This window comes from Macrobrachium rosenbergii, chromosome 42 (assembly GCF_040412425.1).
Source record: "Macrobrachium rosenbergii isolate ZJJX-2024 chromosome 42, ASM4041242v1, whole genome shotgun sequence".
NCBI classification, from domain to species: Eukaryota; Metazoa; Arthropoda; class Malacostraca; order Decapoda; family Palaemonidae; genus Macrobrachium; species Macrobrachium rosenbergii.
The window spans coordinates 18,683,886-18,703,121 of NC_089782.1; the positions used below are offsets into that span (position 1 = coordinate 18,683,886).

The 19,236-nt window shown below is 36.1% G+C and overlaps 1 protein-coding gene across 2 annotated transcripts in view; it reads right to left on the reverse strand.

Annotated features, from left to right (window-relative positions):
• Positions 1-1,807: 1,807 nt before the first annotated feature.
• LOC136828020 (protein trapped in endoderm-1-like) overlaps positions 1,808-19,236 on the reverse strand; it is a 94,856-nt gene continuing 77,427 nt past the window's right edge. Inside the window, exons 4-10 of one of the 2 annotated variants that reach the window (XM_067085656.1) lie at positions 18,350-18,605; positions 17,042-17,162; positions 16,535-16,681; positions 13,679-13,741; positions 11,047-11,207; positions 9,566-9,598; positions 1,808-9,045 (exon numbers count right to left, since the gene is read on the reverse strand). In XM_067085656.1, the coding sequence (XP_066941757.1) occupies positions 8,298-9,045; positions 9,566-9,598; positions 11,047-11,207; positions 13,679-13,741; positions 16,535-16,681; positions 17,042-17,162; positions 18,350-18,605 (1,529 nt within the window). In that variant the 3' untranslated portion in view covers positions 1,808-8,297. The remainder of the gene's footprint in view (positions 9,046-9,565; positions 9,599-11,046; positions 11,208-13,678; positions 13,742-16,534; positions 16,682-17,041; positions 17,163-18,349; positions 18,606-19,236) is intronic. The other variant, XM_067085657.1, reaches the window with a different exon arrangement.

Here is a 19,236-nt window from a genome sequence, read left to right on the forward strand (position 1 = left end):
AATTAATTTTAGCCATGAGTAAATCATAGTTTCAGAGTAAACATAAGATAACTTTGGACCTTGGTAAGTTTTCATGGTGCACTGTATAATTTAATAAGGTTTCTGTTGCCTCATGTATGTCTATAGAATAAATATCTAAGAGTAGTATATCTGCAGACTGCAGTAACTACAGGCCAATTTCTATTCTCCCTGTCCTCTCCAAAGTTGCAGAAAAACTTATTTTTAAGACACTTTACAAGTACTGTATGTTGAATCCAAAGGATTATCAACTGGTAGTCAGTATGCATATAGGAAGCAGTTAGGTGCCTGCAATGCTCATGTAGACTTGGTGTGTCATTTGCAAGAGAACCTTGATAAGGATTTCGGATGTAAAGTAATTCAAATAGATTTTAGTGCTGCTTTCGAGTGAATAAATCACAAGGCACTTTTTCATCAACTTCAGAATCTTGGAGTGGGTAGATATGTGTTATGGTTGCTTCAAGATTTCCTTACAGGTAGGTAGCAGTGAGTTGCTGTTAATGAGACCTTTAGCGTACCAAGACCTATTGTGTCTGGAGTCCACAGTGTAGTGTTTTGGTCATTGTTATTTTTAGTGTATACAAATGATATGGGTGTTGGCCTGGAAAACAAGATTGTTCAGTATACTGGTGATGCAACACTTGGGTGTAGTAAAGTCTCCACTTATGAAAAATGAAGCTGCCCTTAGTCTCAATTGCGACATGGAGTTGATTAGTAAATGGTTTAGTTTGCTGGGTATGAGGCTGAACTCTAATAAATCAAAAACACTCTTGATTAATAGATCTCTTACTGATTTTCCACCCCATCCTCCCCTTCAGGTGGGTGGGACTCTGCTAAATGAGTCTGAAGCTTTAACTATACTTGGTGTAACTTTTGACTCACATCTTAATTTTGAGAAACATCACATGAAAGTTATGTATTAAATGTAAGGCCTCATATATTTATAACAATGATAAACTCACTGTAACCTGTTTTAGGTCATTTGTCCTTCCTTTACTAGAATACTGTTCTCCATTGTGGATGTCTGCCTCTGCCAGAGATTTATCTCTTTTAGATAAAGTGGTTCGTGGTGGAAGGTTTCTGTTCCTAACATTAACAGCTATGACTTGGACCATCAACGGGTGGTCTCTTGTTTGTCAGTTTTTTATAAGTTGTATTTCGACATAGATCTTTCACGTTCACAATTAATCCCTGATCCCATTTATCTGCCGAGAGCAACCAGATGCTGAACAGCAGCACCAATATGCAGTAAATGGGCCTCGCTGTCGAACTTCTCAGTTCCAGAGGTCCTTTATTCCTCACACCACTGGACTGTGGAACAGTCTCCCTGAGGTTGTCGAGCAATTGGAATCACTAAAGTTTAAGTGAAGGTTCAATGCATCACTACCCAAAAGCAATTCTCCATGTATTTTATAATTTACTTACACTTTTATCTATTAACTTACCAATTTAATTATTTTTTCTTTTCCAATAACTGATCTCTTCTTTCTGTATTGCCTAGTACTTATTTCAAATGAACACCATATTCTTGAAAGCTTGAATTTCAAGCCAGTGGCCCTTGTGTGCTTGTTCCATATGAATAGGGTTCATCTTCTGGATAATAATCATAATTGATTTATAGCAATACATGAAAAATTTATGATTTCAGAGAGGTTCATAAAAGATATTTATTTTAAAAGCTTTTGTGCAGACCATGTAAGACCTCAGAATACAATGAAATAAAATCTTGAGTGGACCTGGTTGAGGTTTGACAAGAAGCCTGTTAAGAAAAAGTGTAGAGTAAACAGTCTTAAGGTTTCTAATAATTTTTATTCTTTTTTGATACATAGACTTGAAAATTAACATTTCAGTGAATTCTTTGATTATGTATAAAAATTAGTAAAAGCATTTATTACAATAGTAAATTATCTAAAAGAAGGCTTATTTGTAGTATATGAACATCACAATAAAGGATCTTCAACAGTAATTGAGGTTGATGATATTGAAAACAATCTGCATTTTTTGAAATGTGTGAATTTATAAAGGATAAGGGAAAATAATAAATAAATACGCCATATGAGACTTGTCTGATTGAAACTGTCGCTTGCCACAGAACATAAACCATATCAGCATCTACTCTACAATGTGACCATATAATCCAAGAAGCCTACTAATCTCGACTCTTCGTTGGCTTGGGTTTTGGCATCAAATTTTTGTGATCTACTGCGTGAGTTTAAACAAGTGAGTGTCACTCACTATTTCTACACTGTAATGTCTTATAGCTATGAAAGACAAATGATAAGATATTTGACCACAATACTTTTAAAACCTACTACTGTACATATTGAATATGGAATGTTTAGCCTCTTGTGGAAAAATCACGCACGCATGACACTGCATTTGTTGGCTCGATGTGTCAGGTTCTGTGCGCGGAATCGTGTCATAGCCTATGCGCACACGGCGATGCTTAGTGGCTGCCATGCATGCCAGGACAAGGAGTCCCATAAAAAAACTTTGATAATTGAAACAGTTGCACAGTTGTAACGTTTTGTCTGATGGACTCTATGAATATTATGCAAGCGATATTAACGTTAAGTGCATGAAGCATCTCGCAGTTAAAGTTCTGTGACATATATCTTTAGAAGGATAGTGGGGTAGGGGGTAATGTAGCTTTTATATACAGGTACAGCAGAAAAATAATATCTATATATAACAACATCAGAGCTATTTCATACAAATCAACAAATAACCTAGGCAATATTACCCTTTTCATCAACATCTTACCTGTTACATCACACTGTGATATAGTATAGCAAATAATCTTCAAAATGCGCCTACAGTAATATACATGCATTTCATACTAATTTCCAAACTTCACCCCATGTCAGCTTCCTCTTAGTTTTATTTCATTTCACTAACTATACAATTGTTTTGTTTAAAAAATATAGAAGTTAAAACTGCAGGCAATTTACAATATTTTAGTTCTACTGTTCAGCAAATGGAGTACTCTATTTATCCATCGATCTTTCATAAAAGATTTACTAGAAGCTGTTTACAGCATATGACAAATGCCTCAGAAAAGTATCGTTATAGTACAGTACAGTGCTTCATTTGATCATACACTTGACACTCGTAGAACTAACAAATCCCATGTGGAATTAGCACCCTCCGATTGAAATACCAAGAAACTGGTGAATCATGTCATAGCCACTGTTTTCATAATATTCACAAACGAAGTGTTTTCGCATGCACAAAAATGCACACAAACTAATAGTATGGCAAAACAGCAACAAGAAATACATTAGTTAAATACATGATCATTTATTGATCTATACATATTGTTTAAGTACCTTTGGACTAGCCTACCTTCCACAGTCAACTACATCGTTGTGACCTTAAAAATGTATTGTGTTTTGTAGGCTCAACATATGTCGTGAGTATTCCTGAATTCCTTGAAAAAAGTAATTTGCTTACATATTTGTACATTTTGTATTTATGTGTATGTCATATATAACTATATGCATGCATAAGAACGCATACGTTGTAAGTTGTCATATTTATGGAACACGTGCCAGTATAAATTCAAACACCTAATCGGGGAAGTAGCCTAAGTGTGGGAGTTAAAAAGATACGAGACACTGTTATTTACATTTTGAATTTTAGTAGACTCCTGCAACATATTTGAGGAAGAAATAGAAAAATTCATAACAGTTTATTTAGTTGAGGTTCCAAGTTGTAGATGAACCCGTAATTGTAATAGTGTATTTTTTTTTATTGTTAGTCCCATCACCGGATTATTTCGTCACCTTTAATTTTTCTGTAATAGAAACATATCTCGTCTGATGAGGACGGATACCGGACGGATGTTCATGCTACTCACACTTATGACAGATATTTTTATAAATACGAAAAAGAAGCAAATGTTAACATAGTGTGGACTACCTGATAATATCTCAGCGAGATATACTAGTTACAGTTAATTGAGAATTAATATGTTTGTAAATAAGAGTCCCACGTAAAAGTTCATTAATGGGAAAATATGTAATACAACCTTAGTCAAATGTTATTCTGATCAGCGACCAAGAAATCAAACACAACGAAAAAATTGATGGAAATTATTTTTTTTGTGTGGATGACTGAAACAACCATTAACTATTAACTCAAAAAGAAATTACTTTAGACTGAGCACGATGTCTGCGGCATAGTTCCTTTGACAGCCCAACAAGGAAACATTACTGCACATCAGTTTCAAAAATTTTTTGTTTACATATTAAAACGTTAACATCACAGTAACCCTTTAAAGAAGGAGTTAAAATTTAGCCTAATCGTCTTTAATTTTTATCACATGTCAACTCAAATTCATTTTAACAACAAAAGAAGAAGAATCGGTTAGTTGAGTCTCTGTCATACTGTCAGATCTTGTTGTGTATCGTTGCGGTACATTTTTACTAGTGTGGTGTTTTCTGACGTTTGTATTCATTATTTGTGCATCTGTACAGCGATGAGTGCAAATTTATTTCCACGTTAAATACATTCACGCATTAAAGAAGCCTTATTGTGCTTGATGTTAAGCCAAAGCCATCTCCTGGTGGTCCAGGCCTGACAATGATAGGCCTAGGCCTAGCACTTCTCTAACTTGACAGCGTCAAGGTAAATAGTACTTTGTTAAATTTTTAGAGTATTTAATCAGATAAGATATAGACTAGACCAGCCTAGACTTTGTATTCCCGGAGTGCAGTAATAGACGGTGGTTATGGACATGGTCTGTTGGAAAAAAAAAGTGGTTATTTCAGGCTTATGATTATTAACGACATAGACCTACCAGTAGCTTTGTACTAGCAGGGCTCAAGTAAAACTCCTCTTCCAGCTCGCTTGATTATGGCATTAGTGACTTCCATTACGGGACAGTTTTAAACTTTAAAATCTGTTGTTTTTAACCAGAGAAAGGAAGCTGTAAGCCAACCTGTAGGCCTAACTTCCCAACCTACTTGTCTTGCAATTTAGGGCTTAGGTCTAGGATGGTTTCAGTAGGCAAAGCCTAGATCCAAGTCTTTTTACCAAGCGAGTAAAAACTCATTGTGAACTGTAAGGATAGGCTTTCAAATTGATGTTTGCCACTAGCCGAGTGCTTGCCATGTCAAGAAAACAAGCGTACCACACAGGCCTACGCTTTCACCTAATATTCAGTAAAGATCAGCTATTGAAAATGTTTGGTAATCGTCAATCACATTTTTTACTGTTTGGCTTTAGTGGTGTTACCTGCTTCAGTTTTTGTTTTGAGAATAGACCCCACTTTTTCTGAGCGCTTTCATAATCTTGGGAGGCAATTAGCTCCATTATTTTGGCTATATGCACTGAAACAGAAATCTAAGAATATTTTAAAACGCTAAAGATCGACACAGCTTCTTTGTAGCCCTCTACAGTTCTCAAAGGTTATCGTGCTTAACCTATCTGGCATGATCTTGTCTTTTGTGAGAGAGATTCATAGTAAATTGTTTTTGGTTTAAATTTATTTCACAGGCTATTAGCAAATACAGTGCACTACAGTTTAGATAGCTTAGATATTTGTTTTCAGGAGGTTTACCAGCATTACCTGAAGATATGGTTAGTGCTTGGCTTTCATCCTTCGTATAATCCACAAGTACTTATAAAAGTTCTGCGTGATAGAAAGTACTCCAACATTTTGCTCATGACTTCACGTATGCTTACTGAAAGGATTCTGCAATTGCTCCTCTTAGGTGTGTGAACATCTGATAGGGTTTTAGTGCATTTAGTTTGCACTGCAGCATTCCCTCTGCCTACAAATGTATTGCTGTATTATGCATTTAATTTTCCATTCATTACCATGGTTGTTTTTACACCAAGTTTTCCAGTTTAAACTTTGCTTTGCTTCAGTTTTTACCTCACATTTAAGAACAAATCCTCAGGACCAGCCAAATGAAGGTCTCGGTTTGACTCACTGATCCATTTGATTTTCTTTACAGTGAAAGTGATGTGTGATGAAACCATCATCATAAAGTGATGTTACATTCGAAAGAGGTTTTAAACAACTTCCAAGTTGTTTTCATTGCTGAAATAGCAAGGTGCCATTTGCTCAGTGTGCATGGGTGACAGTTTTAGGTTATAGTAGGGGCAAGGATGATAAAACATTGTTGAGTATTTAATACTTATGTAGGCTTTTCAGTAGCTGTGATTCCACACATGCACAGTACAGCTGAATTTTATATGCATTTGTAATGTATTGGGTATGTGTTTAGCCTTCAATATATTCTGTTGTTAATTAGGTGAGGCCATGTACCATTTCTTAAGTACAGTATTGCTAGTATCGGTGTTAATGTATATTTATCAGTTGTTGGTTAAACTACTACATTTGTTATTTATTTATTTTCTTTGTTTCATTGATGTGCGTTCTGTTTTGAACAACCTTGCTCAAACAAATCAGTTGCAGTTCTCCTTGCAGTGAAATGATACCAAAATTTTTTTAATTGAGATAACATTTTTAATGATATTTCCCCTTGGAACCACTTATTAATCAGCAGGTCTATGAATTTTATATTTTCAAGTTTTCTGCTGTAAGGGACGGTCTGTGTTAGCAGCCATCTTAGCTGATGTCTTTAGTAAGAGTTTAGTAAATGTGTTTTGCAAGTTTTCAATTAAAGTGTTTAATGGTTGGCAAGGAATTCTGTGCAGTACATTATTAAAAAGGATTTTGCTAACCTACCATTTTAGACATGGTGGATTTACAGATTGTCTTATGGTGAATGATGAGTGTGAGCTACAGTTCAGTTTATGATAATAAACATTGAATTAGGCTACTGTCAACTTTTGAGTATTGAAGTGTAGGCTGTGATTTATGGTTTTAGTTACTTATCAGAAGGCCAGGCCCCTGGAGCATCTGATAAGTTAGGGGGCTATTATATTAAAATTAACTGTTAAGGTATAAATTAGGAGGAACATTGGCTGTAGAGAAACAAATTAGGGGTCATGCCCCCTTTTTTTTTTTTTTTTTACCTGACTGCAGTTGTTTTAGTGAGATGATACTATGTATTGTGAGTACTCCCGTTTTAATATTGGCTAGTCATGGAATAAGTTGTATCATATAGGAACACCTATATAATTTATGCCCTTTGACTCATAGTACTTGCAGGCTACACTGTTTATGATGTGGTGCATTGCATATGCAACAAAAAGTTTCAGTATCAAGTATGGTACTCCATTTCTAGTGGGCTGTTGTGTATTGAAATATGAAGGTTGGGATGTAAATGTCAAAAATTGGATGAGAGCGCAATAAAAAGCAATAATGACTGAAATGATGAATGGGAGACTATTGGCTGGCTCTATCAATGCATCACGGGCATAAGACAGGGACCTTTACAGTAGTGTAGTGACTGTGGATAGTAGTAGGGTTTTTAAGGACGATGTCATGTGGTGGGGTGAGATATATCAAAGTTTTTATTTTCAAAACTTATCACTCTTGTGTTTTCTAGTTTCCTGTGTTTGGTATGAACTGTTTTCATTTTCAGAATTCTGTTACACAGACAGTATTGTTTACCTCTTCGGGAAATTACAAAATATACAGACTAATTGAATTTCATGAGATACAAATATACTATACATATGGATTTCCACTAACTGTATATATACACTGTACATATAGATGTACAATATCTGTATATATGTATAAATTTACAGATATATGTAAGCATGTACATAAGAACCAATGTTTTATTGATGTAGGATCAAGTCAGGTATGGTTTGACAGGTGTTTATAGATGTTCGTTTTCCCTGAAAGAAGTTATATACAGTTTGTACATGCTGTATTGTACTTGTGCATGTACTTACAGTTATATATATACATAGAGGCCATATGTCAACGCACACTTTATATGTGTATATCATGAAAAAATTTTCATTAATTACATTTGGCACTTTATCACATTACAGTTTGCTGACCTAAACACAATGCACTACTTATTTGGAAATCATAAAGAGATTCTTACACCTGGTATGAAAATCACTCGATTTGTCAAATATATTACTGGTAGTAAGGGGAGTCACTGTTTTTGTACACACACACACACACACACACTAGATGTCCAGTTTGAATTGCGTATACTATATTGAAAATAATCACAACAGAATATTTACAGTAATGAACATCAAGATCACTTGGCATCACAAGGGACAGTTTTCTTCATGTGTGTAACACATCTTCATTTTTTTTTTCAAAGGAAATGTAACTTGAATTGCTTTTCATGGTCCAAACTCCATGCTTGAAATTAAAATTAAATCATTAATTCTCATACTTTTGATTCATCGTTTGGTAGATTTCCTCCAGTTGAGCCATTCTGTGTGACCCAGTGCTCCCTGTCATCCATCAGTGCCTTTTTCTCTGCCTCGGGAATTTCATCCTCACTGTCACTGGCATCACTTTCAAAGCACTTTTGGTCTTCATAGTAAGGGTTGTCTTCTGCTGTGTTCTTTTCTTCCACTTCCTTCTCTTTTTTTCCTGGATCGGAGAAGACACTGTCATTTGCTGCAGAACTGCTGTGGCCCTCTGGTATGGTAGAAAGGCGACCCTGGACCCCTATTGGTGGAGGGTGATTTCCTGTAGCTACAGGCTCAGGTTCAGAACCTCCTGAGTCAGCAGCAGCAGCAGCTTCAGCAGAATCCAGTCGGGGTCTAGTGGAAGTAGGGACGTTCTGAGGTGGTTTAGAAGAGAAACTGGCCTTTTCCCAGAAGAACTTCCGTCCATGATGCCGCTTAAATTGTGGGAATACACGGGCTAGGCAGTCGACATAAGCATCTCTGTACTGACGATTCATGAGCACATAGATCACAACATTCAAACAATACTGTACCCAGTATAGAATATGTAATGCTAAGAACTGAACAGGATACTTGACATTCCTATCAAACATGTGAACCAACATAACAGGGACACTGCAGATAAGAATAACAAGGAAAATGATGAAGATGGTTCTTGCAACACGCATGTCTCTGCGGTTTGTGCACAGGCGCTGGCTGACAGTTGAGGATTGGTGAGTTCTGTAGAAAAAAACACAAAATCTTAGGCTGGAGACACACCGGAGCTAGTGAGTAACACACAGCATCTGACAGCTTGCTTTGACTTTTAGCTCATTTGCAAATGAACGGCAAAAAGCTCTCTCTTCCCAGGTAAAACTGGTCTTTTGTATATGTAGTCCAAAGAGCTTCAGACAGTCCATTTCCACAAGCCCTTTTTGCCAGTACAAAAATGTGTGATACTGTGCACTGCCTGCCAGCTTCGGTGTGCCTCCGGCCTTCTTGATGCTCAAACAAATGAAAATACACAAAGATTTCAAGTGCAGGACCAGGGATGTGCATCATTCATTATAATATTGGGATTTTCGTGCATAAACTGTATATGGAGATATATAAACAGTAATAATTCGTGCAGAATATTATGTAGCAGGCAATACCTTCTATGAAATTTTTTCATGAGTAACATTTATAAATAAATATATTTCAAAAGTGCGTGCACATAGTTATAAGAATATCATGCCAATGCCATGACGAGATGACTTACCGAGTGTCATTAAAAGCTGTGGAAATCTGACGGCTAAAAGAACAAATGCAAAGTTTCATTATCAGAAAATGCCACAACAAACCATTCCATAAGAAAGTACTGTACTGTAGTAATAAAGAGCACAAATGTTCAAGGTAGGCAACCGAACACCTTGATTTTCACAGGTGTAATATATTTTAGGAAGCTTTTGTAATGTGTCTTATTTATTTTGGTTGTGAACTTTAGTCCTCGAAGTTTCTTGCATGGTTTTATTATCATGTCATCATGAGTCTTTTGTTAATTGTGGTATTCTGATTCAGGGTGTAGCATGTTCTTTTATCGTTTATGGTTTAGTACTGTACTGAGATTTACGATAGGAGTCTTTCATCTATATTGATACTCAGAAGTAGGATTAACGTAGTTCTTTGTTGATATTTAGATATTGGTCCTTTGTTGATTGTGGTTGTCTGATTTAGGACGCAGAATACAGTTTGTTCATTGGTCACCCAGACTTGAGATTCCTTAATTTCACCTGAGAGTCAAGTAAATCGCCATTGTCATTAATCAGTATGATGTGCTCTTTAAAACCACACGGAACAAAGATGAACTACCCTACAGGTATCAAATGATTTCTTAATTGAAAAATTATGCCGTAATACTTAACCAGTGGTTGAATTAAGCAATGCTAGTTTGGCTTGCAAGCAGCTAATGATTGTGAGTGTTGTATAGTGAAACTTTAATCTTAAGTATCAGTTAAAAATTACTGGATTTGTGCAACATAAGCGATGTGAATTAAAGACTTTAATTTTACTTTGTACAACTTGATTAAATTTATCTTTATTCAAGATCTTTGAAAGTTACTAAAGGGTGCACAATAAAAAGTTTTTAATGACTTTTTACAATATAAATACTGTACATTTATCTTTTCTGTGCCTTTTTAAGTTGCATGGAAATAAGGTTCTTGAAAGAAGTTTTTTGACGAGAAAATATTAAAGAGAAATGACACATATGAACAGAAGGTAATGAAGTAAGTGTCTGAGGAGGATTTTTAAGAAGCCTAGGGCTTTTCGGGAAAAGAAGCTAAGGAAACTGGTTCATGAACCTGTGTATTAGCAATAAGCAAGTTTAAGCTTTTTGTTGTAGTTTTAATTGGAAAGTTTTTTTATGTATAAAACGAAAAGAATTTTTGTAAATGTTATGTTTGTGGAAATAGTATGTAGATGTGCCCAGCAACTGAAGAAGAAGAAGAGCATTTGATGTAAGATAGCAAGAAAAAAGTGAGAAATTAAGCCTCTTTTAAAACTAAGAAACTGTAGAACAAAGTACAGTTTGTAAATTTCAACAAAACTGCAAAGAGTAAGACGTGGAAAATACACACACAATCAGGCAGATCAAGGTTAGAGAAACAGATCACTTGTACAGATGCAGAGAAAAAGAGTAGATAAAAAGTCACGGAAGTTAGTTTTTGAAGAGTAAAAACTTATAAACCAAGTTATACTTACAATCGAGCCCTCAAGCTCTTAAAACTTGAGTTGGATCCTTTTCTCTGGTTGTTTGAGTTCGAAGACGTGGAAGCACCACCAGAGCTTGTTGGAGGAGGGATGGATTTGACACTGTTGTTCTTTATGGTTGATCTGGCTACCCTGTATGAGCTCCTCTTTACCTGTTCAGGTGAGTAGGGAATATTGTTACAAAAAAGCTTAATCTACCGACATATTAGAAGGTGGTGCTTATTTAACCAAGAAAATTCATGTCAAATAGCCTATCTGTCTGTTTAGGAACTTGTTTAAGTAATTTGGTAAAGATTTTACCCTGTGAAATTAAGTGCAGTACAGAAATGCCAAAATCATATTCCAGGGAGTAAATATTTGAGTATTTAAAGTTAAAAGAACTCCTCATCTATTAATTGTAGAGTTTACTATTAACATCCACCTCATGCATTCTAAGGGGAATGATGCTAGTTAGAGATGTCATAATAATTGGTATACTGAGAATCAGTATGAATGATAAATTTTAAGCAAAATTATAATCAACTGTCATAAAACCTAATTATTAAACACAAACCAAAAGCAAACAAAAGAGTAAGCACATTATGCAGCCACATATAGAATCAAATAAGAGATTGAAGAAAACTCTAAACCTATACAACCATTGTATTTTCTATATTTACATCATGCTTAGCTCATAAAAACACATAGGCCTAGTACATTAATTTTCACATACAGTACCTTGTTGAGAGCGAGTTCCCATTTTTGGAGGGGATTTTGTAAAAAAAAACATTTTCTTTGCTTTTTCAAAGTCTTGGCAGTGTAGTGTGTTTTTTGTTTGTGAATCACAGGCTTTTTGGCATTGCAGACTTTTTCATGTGGTTGATAAAGTTCATTGCTATGGTGCCATGATTTTTAAGGGCAGCTGACCTTGGTTTCGTGAGCTTTGAAAATCCTTTTTCTTTTACGTGCATTTTGGCAACATCAGATATGCCTGGGTTAGTCACTTTAGAAACTAGTTTCTCCCTGTCTCTGTCTTTTATTTTTAGTTTACTCACTCAATTCAGGAATATTTTCTCATTTAAAGCTCAAGACTATTCCTCAACTTAAGGGTTAAACTCCGATCTTTTTATGCTATTCCAAGTTCTCTTTAAACTTTTTCATTGGGGCTGGACTTGATCCGGGTGCAGTAATTGAATCCTTATTTCATGTTGCCAGTTTAATCTCGTTAGTTTACAAATTTTCTGTACTTTTGCCCCTAGGTCATGTTGTATTCTGGTTATCAGTCAGTATTGTAATTATTATTTTATGTATCTTTACGTGTACAGTATCTGCAGTTCATGCACTTATGATAATTTTGCACATGTCGTTCTTTAAAATTTACAGCTATACACTTAATACTTTTTGGTATGGTATTTTGCAGGTCTAGCTGGGATGGTATCTCTCATTTTATCCTTACTTATAGAAAATGTTTACTTGTATGTTCGACTGTTAATTTTCCATTTAATAACTCATTTTCAACTTCATGGCAAAATCGTTTAAAAGATGTCAAATTTACCTTTGCTGTAAGATGTGTTTGTAGGCTAATTGAAATTTGGTTTTACTGGTGCCAGGTGTACTGTACTGGGTTGTTTGAGCCATGATGTTTTGAAGGGGATTTTGTAGAACTGGGGCTCTGACAAACCTAAGTCATAATAGGAATTAAAGTTCCCTGGATGGGAGTAGTTCTATGTAGAATTGTTGGTAAACAAGGCTATTTGACCAGCGTTTTCAAAGTTGTGTCCAAAGCTTTTAGGTTTAGGTTTTTAGGCTCTATTTTTAGAATTCGAGTTATTAAGGATCTTTATTTCCTCAGTAGATTGAGTAGTGAAGTTCTGACTGTTAAGGGATGATGGAGTCGAGGGGGACGCTTTTTGGAAGTTCAGTATTTGTCATTCAGGTATTCAACTGCAGTTTAGATCATATAACTGCTAATTTGGCTGTTCTGTTTGTTGCTAGTGCAGAAAATGCGAGGGCAATGCAGGCTCTGTTGTAATACTGGCGAGTAAGTCTATGCAGACCTGATGTGACATTTGAAGGGTTCCTGGAATGTAATTTTCCCCATGCATAACAGTGATTGTAGGACACGGGTTACATAACAGCACAAAATATTGCATGCAGTATCTCTCCCATTTAATAACTAAAACAAGAAAATACACTTATGTAGTATATTTGTACATGCAGAAAAAGACGTTTGCAACACTTCATCTGGATTTTTTTTGTACTTGTCATTGTCAATAACGTTAAAGTTCTTAAAAGGTGCAGAAAAATTGGAGATCAAAACAACTTGCTGAACTGACAGAGAAGTGCTGCTGAGAACTAACAAACAAAAAGAACAGAGGCCACCGGCTGTGTAACGGAAAGTAATCTCCTGAAGCCTTGGGTCCCATTAGCTGCGCTTCGAAAATTATATGACTAACCAATGAGAGCCCACGCCAGCTTTCAAGAGTGTACCTTAAGTTCCCACCCCAGGTAGGCCCATGTCAACAGAAGTGCATGAGAAGCATGGCAAATGACAACACGGCACATTCCCCACGAACAGAAAACGAATACAAGTGTGATTAATAGAGACAAAAAGATATTTTTTTTATGTGCTTTCTTTGTTAACCTGTGGTTGAGGCTGAATAGGTTTGCTGAACTTGCGACTCCTGAGACAAGCCCTTCTGATGACCTGTTTTGGGATAGAATAGGGGAGTGGGTGTTTGCTTATGGTGATAGGCTGGACAAGCTGTAAGGGTACGTACGATTCAAAGACGGCCTTGTACGTGAACAGTTGGTGTAAGGTTGCTTTGCAGGTAGGGAAGATGAATGCAGCAACTAGGGAGACATTATTCGAAGGATGTAGGAAGACCTTTGTTCTTAATTTTGTTTTCAAATATTTCCTCTTTGCAGTAATTGATTGATATAGTGGATTAGGGTTTCTCAATTTATTGCCAAGACAAACTCTATTTATTGCCAAATATGCTTTATAGGTGTTGCTGTATGTAATATGATTGATACATTTTTAAAGGGTCTATGCTATTACTGTAATTATGAGAGGAAGGCTTTATATGTTTTTGCTATCCATGTCTTACGTCATTCAAAATTTAAGACTAATCTAGAGTTCTGCAGAATCTCTGAATGATGTGGTGATGTGTTAAAGGCAAAGTGAATTAAAGTCATGAAGAATTGTCATAGAATGAATTGTCTTCCAAGATGGTAACCATCATAGAATTTCTTAGAAACAGTGAGTATGCTGCATTATACGCATCGTCAACTTAACAATAGGTATTTTAGTCATGGAGAAGTATATTGCCTAACAGAGCGTACCTACAGCATTTCATTTTGCTTTGAAATCAAATATGGTATCTTCGGCTGGGAAGGTGAATGTCCCAGCACTGGACCACGAATTATATACATACAACATACATACATATATATATGTATATGTATATTATGGATGTGTATATAATATAAATAAAATATATACATATGTATGTGTATATATAATATATATATATATATATATATATATATATATATATATATATATATATATATATATAATTTATATTGTGTGTGTGTTTTATGTATGTGAGTGTGTGTGTAATTGGCAGTTAAGTGAGGGAATAACTTCCAGCCCTCTGGTAATTTGATTTCGTACCTAAGATGTTAGAAGCTACAAGCATAAAGCATTACCAGCCACGCCACAGCAGAAAACTTTTTTTCCCTCATACTCGAAAATGAGTTCTACGCATGTAGCCTATCCACCGTCGGCTTTAAGCATACGTTGGTAGAATCATGTGTAGAAAACTTTCTCGCACGTGATGTACGCGTGACTTCTGAGCATGAAAAATAAAATTGCTGCCGTGGCATTGCTGATATTTTTTATGCTTCTAGTTTTTAATTGCTTAGTTATATTAACATTTATATATATCCCGTGAAAAAGGATTTATGTGTGTGTGTGTGTTAACAGAATTGAAAAACTGTTGAATATAATTTATTAAATCAAATGTGAGAACCAGAGTACGTAGTGTCCTGTAATAAGATATATGGCAGAATATGAAAAATTGAAGTTTTGTACACAACTTTTGTGTGCGATTTTTTTTTTTTTTTTTTTTTGTAAAATCCCAAATTCGTTACATTCTGCAGTGGTGCAGTTAGGATGGAAGACAATGTGTGTTGTAATTAATCGAATCACAGCCATTAAGACTCGGCATCATGATGAAAAGCTCCGTATGAATTACATATTTTATATTTAAACAAAATGCTTGTATAAAAACGTTTAAAAATTATTTGATACTTGTGTTTATTAGTTATCGTAGGAATTATTTTTTTTAATGTTGTTGTGTGCCATGACGTCTCAAATTACATCGAATCCACATAACTTTCCAATTTTTACCTCTGATTTCTTTCAATGCTTTTAGTCCTCAAAACAAGATCATATGGGCCCCCGGTAGCATCCAATATCTTAATCCTCTCTGCGTCAAAGGTTAAGTCACATTAAATGCCACAGTATATTCCCTCCCCTAACCTTAATTTTTTTTCCAAAATGCTGATTAAACATTTTATATTAGTATGTCATAATTATGTAAGTACACACCTCCAGTAACTTGCCTTTGAGCTCTGACTACCTTATCTTCCTGTAACTTATTGTGCAGGGAGTGCCATCCGTATAAAATGTCTTACTATGTATCTTCCTCCAGTGACTTGCCTAACCCACAAATAACTTATTGTGCCGGAAGTGCCCTCCCCATGAGATGTCCTACTAATCACCTTACTCCAGTAACTTGCCTTTGCACTGTGACTACTCTACGCACAAGTAACTTATTTTGCAAGTGTCCTCCCCATAAGATGTCATCCTATGCAAGTACCTTCCTCAACTAACTTGTGGGTAACTACTTACCCACAATTAACTTATTGCGCCAGAAGTGTCCTCCCCATGAAATGTCACGCTATGTAATTGCCCTACTCCAGTAACTGGCCTAAGCTTTCTACTATCCTACCCACAAGTAACTTATTTTGCTAGTGTCCTTTCCATAGGATGCCATCTTATGCAAGTACCTTCCTTCAGTAACTTGACCTGGCACTGTTGATACCCTACCCACAAGTGAATTTTTGTCTAAGAAGCGCCCTATCCATGAAATGTCATACTATGAAAGCACCTTCCTCAAGTAACTTGCCTAATATTGTAACTACCCTGCCCACAAGTAACTTATTTTGCAAGAAGTGCCTGCCCCATGAGATGCCATACTGCAGTAACTTGCCTTAGTGCTGTGACTACCCTACCCACAAGTAACTTATTTTGCAAGAAGTGCCTTCCCCATAAGAAGTCATCTTTTGCAGGTACTTTCCTCCAGTAACTTGACATAGTACTGTAACTGCCCTACCCACAAGTAACTTATTTTGCAAGAAGTCTCTCTTCCCCCCCCCGAGAATCTTGTCATAGTTCCTTGAGTGCATTATTCTTTCCCCAGTGACATACCATGATGAAAACGAAGACATAGAGTAGCAGGATGACGATCACAGGGATGAGGGCGTCGACGATGATCATGACGATGCGAGAGACGTAGTCTCCTCCCCTCATGTCGCATTCCATGGTGCCCGAGTTGAAGCCATAACTTCCTAAGTACTGGAGACAGATGCACCGAATTATTATAATTTCTTTTTGGTTTTCTTCTGGGTTTATAAAGTCCATATACAAGTATATATGTGTATATATATAAATATGGCATCTGTTAGACGGCATATGATTATCATTTTTTTAGTTGTCTTCTGGGTTCATAATTTCCCATATATCCATATACATTATATATATATATATATATATATACATAATATATATATATATATATATATATATATATATATATATATAATGTATACATATATATATATATATAATATATAATATATACATAATATATATATATATATATATATATATATAATGTAATTATAAAGTGGCATCTTCTGATAGGACACTACTCACCCCAAGGGCTGTTGGGAGCCTCAACACAAAAGAATACAGCCAGATGAACGTGATGTATCCTCCGATGACTGAAGGCTTGTTGAGGAACGTGTACATCTTGGGCACAGATACTGCCAATGCCCTGGAAAAGAAGGGACGAAATTTAAGTGGGTTTTAAGTTTGTAGTTTGTTTCTCCGAGTTCACCTCCAAATTTACGTCTTGAAACTGACCCGCTTCATGTCATATGTCTTAAAACTTCTTCGGTTATTTCCACCGAATCTTTTTGCCATTGTCAGCATTATTATTATTTCCTTTATCAAGGAGGCTCTTTTTGGTTCAGTTTGTTTATCCTTCTGTCTGTCTATTTGCACCAATAACTAATGAACAAGACTGGGTGAAACTTAGTAGATTTATCTATTTATTAACCCTTTCCCATGTTAACTTTTTGTATTTATTTATTGACTAACGTTCTCCACATGTTTGTCTCTGAAATTGATCGATAAAGTCATAATTTTCACCACAGAAAGTACTCCAACTCTCCTTTGGTATCCACCAAAAATTTATTATGAGGAGGAGTAACTTATACAATATTTCCACCAAATATTACCAGAATCCATGTAGCCTGTACGTTCTCGTTTATATGGACAAGTGACAGGAAATGTATGTTGAGAGGTGTTAACGTTGGCAGAGGTATATGCTCTCTGGGGCACCTCCCCTTCTGGTAGTCAGTTTGTGGTGCCGTCATTCAGTGGAATGTATATTTTGCAACCATATTTAGTAATAATGATAATGGAGAAACAAATACACGGTTATTTATGGGTACGTATATTTAAAAATAAATCTCAACAGAGAGCTTTGGGGAATTTGTTCGATTCCCCAGATTTCCGAAAGCTCTCTGTACAGAGTTGTCTTTAAATATACGTACCCGTACCCATAAATAACCGTGGATTTGTTTCTCCATCTCAGGACTCATGCTACTATGAGTAATTTTTAATAATGATAATCATACATTAAGCATTCACTGGTAAAATTTTGCCAAAATAATTTGAATCCCGCTGTGTTGCCTTCTGGGCGTCATGGCCCATTTTCATTTGAACCAGAAGGTTGAGTTTTGTTGCAGGATTTGGTAGCGTCTGATTTCCGTTTCCCAAGCAAAACCATTAACCTAACCTTTAATCCGCGTCTTGTAAGAGCGATAAGTTTTGTTTACTCTCCTTTCACCCACTCCTGCGTCGATGACCATAGTGGTTGCGACGCCAGATTATGAAAAGCAAGCTCTCTCTCTCTCTCTCTCTCTCTCTCTCTCTCTCTCTCTCTCTCGGACCTACCTGGTGAGGGCGATGGCCAAGATAGTCTGGAGCTCGACTTGCGTGAGGGTGTAGCGCGTGACGGTGAAGAAGACGCAGTCGTTGTCGGTGAGGAGGGACTCTCGCGTCCTCTGGAGGTGCATGTACTGCAGCCCCGACATCGGGAGGATGAGGGCGCAGAAGAGCAGCTCCACCACCGCCAGGTTCACGACGAAGGCCGTGGCCGTCGTCCTCAGTTTCTTGCTCATAGGCAGGGCGATGATGGTCAGCAGGTTGCCTGGAGAGAGGAGAGAGAGAGAGAGAGAGAGAGAGAGAGAGAAGTATTAACTCGAGAAGAACAATATCCTAAGAGTATGTATCCATCATCATTATTGTTAGGATGTTCTTATGTAGTAAATGAGAAACAAAAATATGGCTTAGAGACGTACTGTACGAATAAAAAGTAACAAAGTGAATAAAGAGGCAAGTGAGAATTAATGTGAATATTAATGTTCACATAAAACATCCATGATATTTGTGATGATTATATCCTTTGTATTATAGCTTGTGTTAAGGTTAAAGAAATTCCATTAAATTTGTCAAGAACAACCGTCCTGAAACCATGGCATATAGAGAGTGTGTAGTGGTCTGACCCTAATCCTAATCTCTCCTGTATTTCACTGTAATAAACATTTTGTAACCTCCTTCGAAAACCTTTTGTACCTCACATCCCATCCACTCCAAATAGCCTAATGTCTTTGAAGACAATCGGATTTCATACGAAGGCTTGTGAAGCAATGTTGTTACAAATATTCTTAGTTACATTAGTTACAAATATGCTTAATTACCTACGTGCAAATTTGCGTGGCATTTTATTTGTTATTTCCAGAAGGAAATAATAAAAGGCATTAGTACGTAATGCTTTTGTG